The following is a 13,675-nucleotide window of genomic DNA, read 5'->3' on the forward strand; positions in this document are numbered from 1 at the left end:
AGACCCTGTGTGAAAAAGTGTGCCCTAGAGTGTGCCGTGCTGTACCCTATACTAATACTCTACTAGTGTGTGGTAGCGACGGAAACAGTCCCCGATGCAGAGACCAGGTTGGCCAGAACAGGAGGGACAGAAAAAGCGGGTGTCACGCCTATATCCGCGTTTCCCACAGACACGACATCTTCTTTGGGGTGCTCTTTGGGTAGGGGTACTAGGGAGGACATCCAGAAAATGCCTCTCATGCAGCCGGCTCACTCCATCTGGATTGTGAATATTGGCCACAGCACCTTCTGGATACATAAGAGCTGTAAAGATCTCTTCCTGGAATTTTAGGAAGGATCCACTTCTGCCTGACGCTTTGTATAGCACATAAGCATTCAACAGAGCCAATTGGTACAAGGATACAGACACTTTTTTGTACCAGTGTCTGGCCTTACGGGCAATTAAGTACGGCGCTATCATCTGGTCGTTGAATTCCACCCCTCCCAAGAGGGGCTTCTCAACAACACCAGTCACTGTTGCAATATCTGCGTGAATGGAGGACAGAAGGAAAACATTCCGTGTGTCCCTCCACTTCACTGCAAGCAATTTATTACACTTCAAGCAGGCTCTCTCCCCCGTCTAAGTCGGGAATCTACAAGCTGTTGGGGGAAGCCCCGGTGATTAGGTCGCACGATGCCACATGCTCCAATTCCAAAATGAAAAAGGTGACTTAAAAGTGGCACGCTTGTGTAATAATAGTCCACGTATAAATGGTACCCCTTTCTGAATAAGGGTGACACCAAGTCCCAAACAATCTTTCCACTGCTCCCCATGTAGTCTGGGAAGTTGGGGGGCTCCACATTGCTATCTTTCCTCTCGTAAACCCGGAAACTACATGTATAGCCTGTTGTCCTGTCACAGAGCTTATACATCTTGACCCTATATCTGGCACGCTTTCTGGGGAGAAACTGTTTGAAAGCAAGACTGACAGAAAATTTGTGCTGCCATAGAAACGTGGGCAGGGGAGGGGGCTTTTAAACAGCAGAGGAAATTGTGGGTGACCTGGGCAAGGAAGCAGAATGCAGGCATTTTCAGGCAGCAGCCTGAGCAGGGAGAGGAGCTGGTATCTCTTGTTAATTTAGAAACTAAGGCTCTCTACAACAGTTTTCTCTTACCTGGTTGCCATGAAACATTTGTGAGGGAGGAGTTTGTATAATGCCATAGCAACCTCAATAGAGGGTAACTTGTGGGTGTTGTCAAAGCAACCTTGGCAAGGGAACAGTGTTTTGGTATTGCCATGAAAGTGAGGGAGGAGCTTGTGGGATTTGCCATGGCAATGTGGGAAAGGGAGGTTGTAGGCATTCTTTTAAATTACTCTTTCAGGTAGTTCAGGATTAGAACTAAACGCATGCTTGGCACAAAACAACATACTGCATAAGTATGTTTTCAGAGAAATCATAATTCTGAAGAAAATAAATGAAAAAATAACAAGAAGATGGGCTAGCAGCTCTCTGGATTTATGCTTTAGAGCTCATTCAGATGGGTATTGACACTTGTCCCGTGGGCTGAGCCACTTTCTTCTGCATCTGCATCTGTCCTGGAGCTGTGCACAGGCAGTCTATACAAGTGGATATAGATAGAATGGCTGCACGGACGCAGCCAAATGTCAAAATTTTACATGTGTGCATGTGCAGACAGTGTATCTTTTTGGATCCCTGCTTCAACTCCTGCACACATGTCAAATTCTGAAATGCGGTGTGTTCGTGCGGCTGTTGCTTCTTTATCCACTTGTATAGTCTGCCTGTTTGGAGCTCCAATGCGGGATGCAGACATAGAAAACAATGGCTCATCACTCAGGATGGGTGTCAACACCCGTCTGAATGAGCCCCAAAATGCCAGCATACAGGAAACATCTTGTTTTATAGAGATTAGTCAATGATTTTCAATACCTCAATTCCCTCTGTTTCATATTCGTCTTGCTCTGTCTTGAGTGTCATAGAAATGAAGAGTTGCTGAAGTTTCTCGTTACAATAGTTAATGCAAAACTGTTCAAAGCTACAAACAAAGGAACATGATTACTCTTTGATTAGAAATTAAAAACCTTCTGAAATAGCAAGATTCTAGAATGGTTCTGTGAGACCTTTTAAAATCCTAACTTATGCAAGTTAACTATATCTAAAGCCAAATTTCTGTTTTCTTTTTTGTTAGAATAGGGAATATGTGAAAACAAGGACTCTTTTATGTATAAGTTTTATAGAAATTAGGAATTGTGCAACGTTCAAACCAAATACTGAGAATCGTGAATATTAGCATGCAGTCACACCCCTCTAGGACTTCACATGTTATACATGTAAATGTTTTTGGATTGCAGCACAGACAGTGTTCAGTTCTACAGTCCAAGGCTTCATTCACACCTATGCAGGTGTGATGGTGCGTGCATGCACACGTGTGGCAACAAAACGTATGTTGCCACAATTCACAAGAATGAACCTATCCTAAGGCCCCGTTTTTTCAACAGCTGTCCAATCAGGGACACCTGTCAGGTTTTGTTTTTGGGGGGGAACCTGAATGAAAACTTCCTTGAATGTCTAGGGGCAGACAGATGTAAATGGACATTCGTTCATTTACATTTGCTTACATCCAAGTCTATCCAGGTCTAAAACCTTGAATGATTGGAAGTAGTCTGATGTAAATGGAAGCAAGTCTGTTTACTTTGGGTTGCCAATAGATCAAATATGGGTTCAGAAAGCTCTGTTTTTGATAAATGGAGCTTAAAAATTGAATGGACACAGCTGTAACAAAAATGACATCTGCCCCATTCTGCTCCATATCAGCAGGGTACCTGTTTATGGGTCCCCTGCTTAGTAGACTAGACAACATCTATGTGAAAGAGGCCATAGATGGAAATGCTACTCCAATTATAGCGTACAGTTAGCCACCCTAGGACAGGAAGTGTGTTGCTAGCAGGATAACCTGGAAAAAAAAAAAAAAAAGAAAAGCCTGACAAAGAAGATTATTTCAACCACTATATTTAAAACTGAGGATTAGGTAGGATTTATTTTTTTTGCATAGTTACATCAAGCATGCCTGATTGATTCCTGTATAAACCACAAATCACTGCAGTAGTCGCCACTACTGCAGTGATAGCAGCAGTCTTCTGGGTCCAGTGCCTAAAGCTGTAGTTCTGCATAGTAACAACAGGTGGTCACTTGCTCAGCACAAAGAGCAAGCCTTGTACTGTTTTCAATGAATACAAGGTGTTTTCTAAATGGGGACAGTACTGAGCGAGTGAACCCCTGCGGTTAAAATGCAGAAGACAGCTGCTGGGTTAGGAGTGACTACTATAGTGATTTACAGCATACAAAGGGAACAGTCAGGTATGGGATATACAGTAAATACTCACATTGGACAAACTACAACACTGCCAGGGGCACTTTATCTTTAAATTTGTATAACCTAAATTAGATTCAAATGACGAGATTGTTTGGGTACCCCTTGCAGTGTTATAGTTTGTGCCAACCCCTGTCACTTTGCCTGGACAGTTTGGTCTGCATGTACATATGTAGTATAAACAGAAGCATGTAAAATAAAAAATGTACATGATGAATATCATTCTATGTACTAAACACTGTCAGTAATCAAAATACATGTATTTCCACAGAATTGGTCCTTGGGTAGGCTAACTATATATGGTTATTTAACATAAGTATGTGTCCCTTAGAACAACAAATGAGAAACACCTGCCCATCCTTAAGTGCATTAAGACCTAAAAATAATTATCCTGTAACTTACAAATTGAGAAAAAGCAGTGCAGATGTAATTACTATCTCAGCATTTTTTGAGGAAATGATTTGGAAGAATTGATTCTCCAACAAATTGTGAAGACTAACTCTTGTAATATCATTACTGCTTATTATTGCCCCTTGTGTGGCCCTATCTTTGTCGCACATAACATTTTGCTATCTGGGCAGAATAAGGTAATTTTTCGGCAGTGTTAGTTATCCAAGAATGAAGGTTTACCTGTTTGATTCAAATACTTCAAAGCCGTAAATATCTAAAAGTCCAATGACAGTTGTCTTTGGTGGTTCCTGTTAAACAGTACAAGTGTACTGACGTTAGTAATACAGCCAGTCTTTACTACAAATCAACAAACAGAGAAACATAATAAGGAAAATGCAGACTTCTTACATTTATTCCCGAAAATAAGGGACATTTGGCATGCATGGGCTAAGTCCCTGGTGCTCAACATGAAGCACAACGGGCCGCATGGCCTGCTTCAGTGCAGGTCTGGAGCACAGGGTTGTTTAAATTTACACAGGAGCCACAGGGCTCCTTTGACAAAGTGGTATCTCACTGCATCCGAGTATGCGGTAAGATAACACACAGCATTTTTCAAAAAGTATTTTTCAATTCACTAAACAACGCTTCCAAAATACTGCATGCACTATTTTATGAAGTCATACGGTACTTTAGTAGTGAAGGTCTGCAGTAATTTACCGCCGGCAGTAGCCGGCATCCTTACCAGACAATGTAAATGGCTGGTTGTTAAGGAGAGGGTGGTTGTGGGCATGGGCATCCTTAACAACCAGTAAACAACATGGTTGTTAAAGAGTGGGCAGCCGCCACGTCCTTAACAATTTATGTGCCATCATCTGTCAGCAGGGTTACCCACTGACAGCTGAAGGTAAAGAAAAGAAATGCCAGTATTTAAAAATTGCTGAAAAAGACGAGTGAGCACTCCCCCAAAGCACCTTGTCCCCATGTTGATGAGGACAAGGACCTCTTCCCCACAACTCTGGCCAAAGGTTGTGGGAGTTGGCAGGCAAGGGGCTTATAGGAATCCATCATGGGGCCCCCAACTCCTGCCCCCCTATGTGAATGAGTATAGGGTACATACTATAAGGGGTCCCAAAGCACCCCCCCCCCCCATGTAGAGGGTATGTGGCCTAGTATGGTTCAGGAGCGGAGGTGCTAACTCACCCCCCCCTTTTCCTGACCTGCTGGGCTGCATGCTCAGATAAGGGTCTGGTTTGGTTTCTGGGGGGGGAGGCACACCATTTGTTTTTAACATTTTGGCACGGGGTTTACCCTAAAATCCATACCAGACCCGGCATTTTTTTCTGTACATTCAGCTGACAGCTGATGACTCATCCGCTGTTAACGCGGTTATAAACCGCTGGCCTTTTTTTATGGGAACCTGCAAGGTAAAACCATAATGTGCTAGTATGTATTATGATCTTGTTTTATGTGGTATTTACTGAGCATTTTTTTTATTAATGCGGTAAAATAAAGCAATAGTGAATTTACATTTTCTGGATCATATGTGGTATTTTGGAAAACATCTAAATACCGCATGTGATCTGCTTTTGTGAATGAATATCACTGTCTGCTATTCTGTATTAGCAGAAACAAAACCACAGGCTTGTTAGTACAGAAACTCTTACAGATAGGGACTTGCTCTTGTAAGAGCCCCCTGGCCATTTTTTCACCCATTAGAGTTCTCTCTTGGCCTTCTCCCCATGAAAACCAAAGCTTTCTCTGTCTTCTTTCCTCACAGTCTGACCACTCCTTTCCTGGCTCTGCACCACAGCAGTCAGAGATTGCTGTTTTTCCTGCCTCCCCTTGTCATGTGACATATTGCATGACCAGAAATCAGGAAGAAGGATTTGCCTTCTTTCCCAGCAGGTGGCTCGTTGACAAGGAGGTCTGAACTACACAGAGGCTGAGGGGAAAACTCATCCCTACGCCTTCTCTCTGCTCCTCTGAACCATTCAAGAGAGCCTTAGCCTCCTTCCTTCATTAGGCCAGTTTCACACCTATGTTTTTTATTCCGTTTTGCAAAAACACACAACAGTCCATTGAACTTGTTCTCCTCTTACACACGTTCACATATATGTGTTTTTCAGTCTCTGTGTTTTTGGAAAGGGTCATGGACTTTTTTCCCACAGAAGATTTGGTTTTGCATGTAATAGACTTCACCCTTTGTTAACACTTATGCTACCATGTGAGCTACTGTTTGTGTGGGCACGAGAGCCCATTTATTTAAAGTGCTGGCTGCGTGCTATTTGGATTAATGGCACCCTCATTGGGGTCCCACGATTCGCTATGTGGGTGGTTTCAGCTGTGCGGGTGGTTGCAGCTGTTTGAACCTAGCCTTACAGTCCTTTCAGCCCCCCTTCCTCCCCTAGAGCCAGAGCCCCCAACATGCCTTTAGTTCTATGCAACTCAGAGTTCACCTCCCAGCTCTCCCCCCCCCCCCCCTCACCCCCTTCTTTATCCCACTGACATATATGCCAAAGCAGTCCTCCTCAGACTGACAGCACCCACCATGTAAGGGAATTTTTTCACTGCCAACACTGATGCAGACCCATTTTTCCTCTTACCAACAGATTTTTTTACTTCCAGAGATACCACTGACACAGGGACATTTTCTCATTCCAGTGACACAACTGACACAGGGACATTTTTACCCTTTGCTACTGTTAGCCCCATATTGGTGCATATATATTAAAGTTTTCAGTTCACTGTAGTGTACCCCAACCATTGGCACTATTTCAGCACATGCTACAAAACTTATGTAGCACCCTCCTAGGTAGATGCTAGTGAGAAAGTCTGCTGACCAGAAGGGCTGCAGGTAAATCTATATTGTTCTTTGCCTACCAGAGAGCAGGATCTGTTAGTGAGGTCTGCTCATTGTGCTCAGGATGCAACTCGTTCTGTCTGGAGAGTGTTTCACACTGGTCCAATAGGGAGGTATATGGGACAGTGAGAGGAAACCTCACAAATGGTTGCACAGGCTTTTGATACAGCCCTGGTGATTTGGCAGAGGAAGAGTGCCTCGGTGCATGCTAGGATACTGTATAATAGCCAGGAGCACATGTGCTGACCTGAGGGGGGCCACACCTGCTCCTAGGATAGTCAGTGGACGGGTGTCAGTTGAAAGGGGATTCTAGTGAGAGTGTCCTGAAGATAAGTTATCATCCTTCAAGTCATCTTGTTAGGAAGTAAAGAGCAAGAGACTTAACCTTTTTCTACACTTGTGGCAGTGTGGATTAAGCAGCCTAGCTGTTTCCATTTAACCTAGAAGGCTTGAAGATAGAAGTCCTCAACTAATGTGAATAGTTCAACTGGAGTATCCCACTATTCCCTTCTCCTATCCCAGTTCCAAATAAACATTTAAAAAAAACAACACCCCTATTTATTTGAGTGACGAGCCATCAGAAGTAAGGAGGGGATTCATGAACTATATCTCAAGGTAACCTTGTGCTGGTAATCAGGTCATCTTCCAGCAGGCCCTATGGGGACAGTGCTACACTTACATACATTTCAGCATAGTGCACTGCTCTTTATGCTAATAGTCCCACCCCCTCCTCTACCAGGGGGGCGCAGTTTTCCATCTTTGCCCTAGGATCTGGATGACCTCATCCCAGCACTGAATGAGTGTGTTTATCTTCAGGTCTGGTTCACATTAGTGCAATTTCAGATGCGACTTGAGTCACACAGAATTACATGCTGAGCGAAATTACATTGTTTTCAATGGTGTCCATTCACTTCAGTGTTATTTAGCATGGAGTGATTTTGGAAAAGGTTTCTGTACTAGTTTAGTGTGATTCCAGTGCAATTTTGGCCCCATAGAATATACAAACCTTATCAAAGTTGCATCCAAGTAGCACTACATAATCACACTGAAAGTCGGATGAAAATCATATCACTGCAGTGTGAACCTAACCTCAAACCCATTCCTAATGTATGAATGGGTCTGAAGGTAAACAAAGCCATTTATATCAGTGTGAGTGGATAACATAAGAACTGTTGTCCACTGCACTAACTTTACGACTCAGTCCTAGGACTATGGATTTGCTTCCAAATGTAAAAAATAAATAAATTTAAAAACAAAAATAAATACAGTTTATAAGCTAATAAAAGAAAACATAAATAAAATACATTAAATAATTCTATCCTTTTTTCATTTTGCATATTTTTTGGTGTATTTTATTATTTGAGTCTGCTTACACAATAAAAAATACCAAAAGAAAACTATAACATTTTTATGAGACATTTTTAAATGCTGACCGCTTTAAAAAAAAAAAAAAAAGAAAAATTAACTAATTTATTAACTATCTCTAATAACAACAAAATACACCAAATACTATGCAAAAAAACCACAAGGAAACTGACAAAATGTATTCGGACTACAAGGGGTATACAGCTTCAGTTGCTGAAATTTTTTTTGTATTTTTTTTTTTTAATATGCTTCCTTATACCTTTGAAAGTGAAAAATGGCTTTTGCTGCAATAATCACCTTATGCCTAGTTAGTTCTATTTCCCACAACTTTTTCTCCAAAACTGCTCATCTTCCAGGTTGAATGATGGCCAGTATCATCTAACACACTTCCTTCAGGCCAGGGCTGTCATGGACACACCCACTGAGAGTTTGTCATCAAATTTACAATTACAAAGCTACTGTGTGTAGCGGGCAGCACTTGAGTGTCCCTGTATTTACTAAATTGATCACCAGTGAGCCAAATAGTTGGGTAAAAATTCCAATGACTAGATTCAATTTACATGTTAGAAGGAGCCATGTTCTTTTTTTTAAGTGCACTGGGATGACCTGGTAAATCATGAAACCCGATGTGAATGGTAACGGTAAGTTTAAAATCCCCTACATGTAGATTAAAATGACGTATGTAGGTTTTGGGAAAGCACTGGCTGTATACAGCAGATATAAAATCAACTCTTAAAATCCAACTTAACAAGCCTAAAAGAAGGAATGGTAGCTAACTTGTATTTCCCTTGTCTTTGTTGCAGGAGCTATGACAGCACATATTGTCAGATTTTCTGCAACACGAACTAGGTCCCTGCTTTTAAAAGCCAGATGATCCAAAACATCAGGCTCTTCTCCTGTAGTGATGCCTAGAGGCACAAGTAAAGTGTATATCATTTATAATAAATCTTATCAACTATATAGTTAGCTGTTTGCCTCAAGTTCCACATTAGGCACAATCACTGTGGAATACTACTGTGAAAGAAGCAGAGCATTCATATTTAATGATTAAATAGGCCTGCTCCCATATAAAGTATCTCACAAAAGTGAGTACACCCCTCACATTTTTGTAAATATTTTATTATATCTTTTCAGATGACAACATTGAAGAAATTACACTTTGCTACAATGTAAAGTAGTGAGTGTACAGCTTATTTAACAGCGTAAATTTGCTGTCCCCTCAAAATAACTCAACACACAGCCATTAATGTCCAAACCGCTGGCAACAAAAGTGAGTACACCCCTAAGTCAAAATGTCCAAATTGGGCCCAATTAGCCATTTTCCCTCCCAGGTGTCATGTGACTTGTTAGTGTTACAAGGTCTCAGGTGTGAATGGGGAGCAGGTGTTTTACATTTGGTGTAAACACTCTCACTCTCTCAAACTGGTCACTGGAAGTTCAACATGGCATCTCATGGCAAAGAACTCTCTAAGGATCTGAAAAAATAAATTGTTGATCTACATAAAGATGGCCTAGGCTAAAAGAAGATTGCCAAGACCATGGAACTTAGCTTCAGCACGGTGGCCAAGACCATAAAGCGGTTTAACAGGACAAGTTCCATTCAGAACAGGCCTCACCATGGTCAACCAAAGAAGTTGAGTGCACATGCTCAGCATCATATCCAGAGGTTGTCTTTGGGAAATATATGTATGAGTGCTGCCAGCATTGCTGCAGAGTTTGAAGGGGTGGTCAGCCTGTCAGTGCTCAGACCATACGCCGCACAGTGCATCAAATTGGTCTGCATGGCCTCGTCGTCCCAGAAGGAAGCCTCTTCTAAAGATGATGCACAAGAAAGCCCACAAATAGTTTGCTGAAGACAAGCAGACTAAGGACATGAATTAAAGTAACCATGCCCTGTGATCTGATGAGACCAAGATAAACCTATTTGGTTCAGATGGTGTCAAGCGTGTGTGGCGGCAACCAGGTGAGAAGTACAAAGACAAGTGTGTCTTGCCTACAGTCAAGCATGGTGAAAGGAATGTCATGGTCTGGGGCTGCATGAGTGCTGCCAGCACTGGGGAGCTACAGTTCATTGAGGGAACCATGAATGCCAACATGTACTGTGACATACTAAAGCAAAGCATGATCCCCTCCCTTCAGAGACTGGGCCGCAGGGCAGTATTCCAACATGATAACAACCCCAAACACACCTCCAAGACGACCACTGCCTTGCTAAAGAAGCTCAGGGTAAAGGTGATTGACTGGCCAAGCATGTCTCCAGACCTAAACCCTATTGAGCATCTGTGGGGCATCCTCAAACAGAAGGTGGGAGAGCACAAGGTCTCTAACATCCACCAGCTCCCTAATGTCGTCACAGAGGAGTGGGAGAGGACTCCAGTGGTAACCTGTGAAGCTCTGGTGAACTCCATGCCCAAGAGGGTTAAGGCATTGTTGGAAAATAATGGTGGCCACTCAAAATATTGACGCTTTAGGCCCAGTTTGGACATTTTCATTTAGGGGTGTACTTACTTTTGTTGCCAGCGGTTTAGACATTAATGGCTGTGTTTTGAGTTATTTTGAGGGTAGAGCAAATTTACACTGTTATACAAGATGTACACTCACTACTTTACATTGTAGCAAAGTGTAATTTTTTCAGTGTTGTCACATGAAAAGATATAATAAAATATTTACAAAAATGTGAGGGGTGTACTCACTTTTGTGAGATACTGTACATACTATATATGTTTACATTTTAAAACATTAACATAAAAGGATACTGTGACAAACCCTACCTGGACAGGGGCTTTTGGAGGGGACTGGGGGCCAGCCATCTACCCACTGATTATGGCCCATGGAGGAGCCTGGGGATTTTGTCTGCTTCTCCCAAGCCAGAGCATGGAAAAGAGCTCAGTTTAGCCTCTGATCCCATGGAGAGAGCAGATCATTCTCTAATGATGGACAACAACGTGAGGAACACTGAGAGCGAGGCTTGGATTAACTCTCTGAACGAAGACAATAAAGCTTCCCTTCTGCAGTGAATGGAAAGGTATAATCTTAATCTTGTACAGGGTAATGGTCAGAGGAAATATGGTGGCTCTCCTGTAGACAGGCTTGGAGAAGCTCCTCCACTTAGGATAGAAATCTTTATCAACAATCTCTCTCAAGAAATCTATGAAGATTAATTCCACTTTTTCAGACCGCTGGAATATTGTATGAGTTTTGTCTTATGATGACTTGTATAGTGAACAGATTACAGAAGTGAAAATTGGTTAATGAGGTTTGGATAGCCCTGGGTCTTCTTTCTGGGGAACTGGTGCCGAACTGTCTGGGTGGGTACTGACCTGAGTCCCCTAGGCTTGTCTAGGTGACTAGTTGGTAATTAGCTTACTGTTTAATTAGATTACTGTTTATGTTTGTTAGCTGTTGGTTAGATGTACAGTTAGATGTTCTAATGATATTACTGTTTAAAGTTTGCATTGTTTAGGATAATCTGATCAAGCTCTTATCTGATTTTGTGTGGTATAAATTCTGAGTGAATTTAGTTAGTTCCAGTTTGCCCTTAAGCTAGTGTCGTCTAGTTCTTGGGTGCAATGCTCAGCTTTAATACCTTGTTCCTGGTTCCATTGTGGAGAAAGGTGCATCTTGGCTGGGTGACAGGTGGTCCATCACAGATACCTTCTATTATGTTTAGCTGATCACATTCACATATTTATTAACGACTTGCCGACCAGCCACCGCACATATACTGTGTGGCAGGTCGGCTCTATTACCCGAAACGACATACCTGTACGTCGTTTCCTGTAATAGCCAGTGGGGACGCAATTGGTCAGAGGGGGAACCAATCAGCGGGTCCGGCAGGTCCGTCTCCCCATAGAGACAGAACGGCGATCTGCCTATGTAAACAATTCAGACCACTGTTCTGTCACAGATAAACACAGGGAACCTGTGTTCCTGCTATTTAGGATCACAGATCTCTATGTTCATCTAGTGAGTCCATCCCCATACAGTTCTAAAGCACCTCTTAGGGATACACTTAACCCATTGATCGCCCCTGGTGTTTACCCCTTCCCTGCCAGTGTCATTGGTACAGTAACAGTGAATATTTTTAGCACTGATTACTGTAGTAATGTCACTGGTCCCCTCAAAAGTGTGTTAGGTGTCCGATCTGTCCACCACAATGTCGTAGTCACGCTAAAAACCGCTGATCGCCACCATTAATAGTAAAAAAGTTAAAATAAAATGCCATAAATCTTTTTCACAAACCAATCAATATACACTCATTGGGATTTTTTTTTTTACCAAAAATATGTGACAGAATACATATTGGCCTAAAATTATGAAAACATGTTATTTTTTTATTTATTTTTTTATTGGCTGTGTTTTATAGCAAAAAGTAGAAAATATATATTTTTTTTTTTCAGAAATGTCGCCATTTTTTTGTATATAGCGCAAAAAATAAAAACCCAGAGGTGATCAAATACCACCAAAAGAAAGCTCTATCTGTGGGGAAAAAAGGACATCAATTTTATTTGGGTACAGCATCGCACGACCGCGCAATTGTCAGTTAAATTAGGGCAGTGCCTTATCACAAAAAATGGCCTGGTCATTAAGGGGTAAAACCTTCCGGTTCAGAAATGGTTAAAAAAAAAAAACCTTTTTCCTGTGGGAATTATTATTTAAAAAAAAAAAAAGAATGTGCTTAGTTTAATGCTGCTCTAGCCAATAGTTCAACCCATTATTGTAAAATCTGCAGGAAGGTGAAATAAAGCAAAATGTTATAGATAGATTATGCAAATTGATAAAAAAAAAGTTCTAATTTCCACCCCCAACCTGGTTTAACTTATTGTACTTTTGCACTATACATGCTTTAGTAGATCAAACAAAAGAACATTTTATAAGGTTATAAAAAAAAAATTAGTTCACATGCCTTACCTTATTTGCAAGTGACCCATTGATTTTGTTGACAAGCCAGTTAAAAGATCTTCCATACATAGCTTTGGCAAAGGCATCTCTGGCATAATATGCCAATTCTAAATTGAGAGGACTCAGAACCTGCATATAAAAACGTGCAGAATTTCACAACCCAATTAATTTTTTTTTTTTAAAACAAGATTGCCAAATTCCAGTAGCCCCAGCCTTAGCTGTAATAAAATGAAAACACACTCTTAACCTGGCCATAGATTATACCATTTTCTTATTCAATTTCCTTTAGTTTTACTATCAACTATGTAGTGCAAGGTAGCTCATTTAGGTTACACTAAATACGTGTACATAAACAGTCTATAAGTGTATCATGATAATCCTGGTGAGTTGCACTATTATCCATCACCTTGAAGAGTGATCATGTGTGTAAACACCGCCACCAGATAACTGAAAAACTCCCTTACCAAATAATATGGACCTCTCATAACAAAAGGTCACAAGTGCTTGTGGCTCCATACCCAGCCAGGGCCTTTTAAACTTCCAAGGGTCTTCCAACTTGACTCAACAATCTCCTCAGCACGGTGTCAAAGAAGTTCCCCAAAATGTAAAAAGGCTCCAGGAACATTGGACGACATCTTTTAATGTATGAGATCCACCAATCAGATGATGACCTCCAATGGCAAAGGAACTGGATTCTCCTCGCTCACTCCTGCAAGTCTTCTGCAGGTTCTGTCAGTCTCCCTCCTAGACTAGGCTTCCTCTTCTGACCACTGTTCCAGTAGGGGCTCC

General features: G+C 41.6%; 1 protein-coding gene across 1 annotated transcript in view; it reads right to left on the minus strand.

Moving 5' to 3' along the window:
* Positions 1-13,675, minus strand: part of MYO1H (myosin IH) — a gene marked incomplete at its 5' end in the record, with an annotated part of 168,547 nt that overhangs the window by 101,394 nt on the left and 53,478 nt on the right. Inside the window, 3 exons of the mRNA XM_082244127.1 lie at positions 1,929-2,034; positions 4,000-4,067; positions 12,896-13,015. Coding sequence (XP_082100253.1) covers positions 1,929-2,034; positions 4,000-4,067; positions 12,896-13,015 — 294 coding nt within the window. The remainder of the gene's footprint in view (positions 1-1,928; positions 2,035-3,999; positions 4,068-12,895; positions 13,016-13,675) is intronic.

This window comes from Pelophylax lessonae (genome assembly GCF_965119305.1).
Source record: "Pelophylax lessonae genome assembly, chromosome: 1".
NCBI classification, from domain to species: Eukaryota; Metazoa; Chordata; class Amphibia; order Anura; family Ranidae; genus Pelophylax; species Pelophylax lessonae.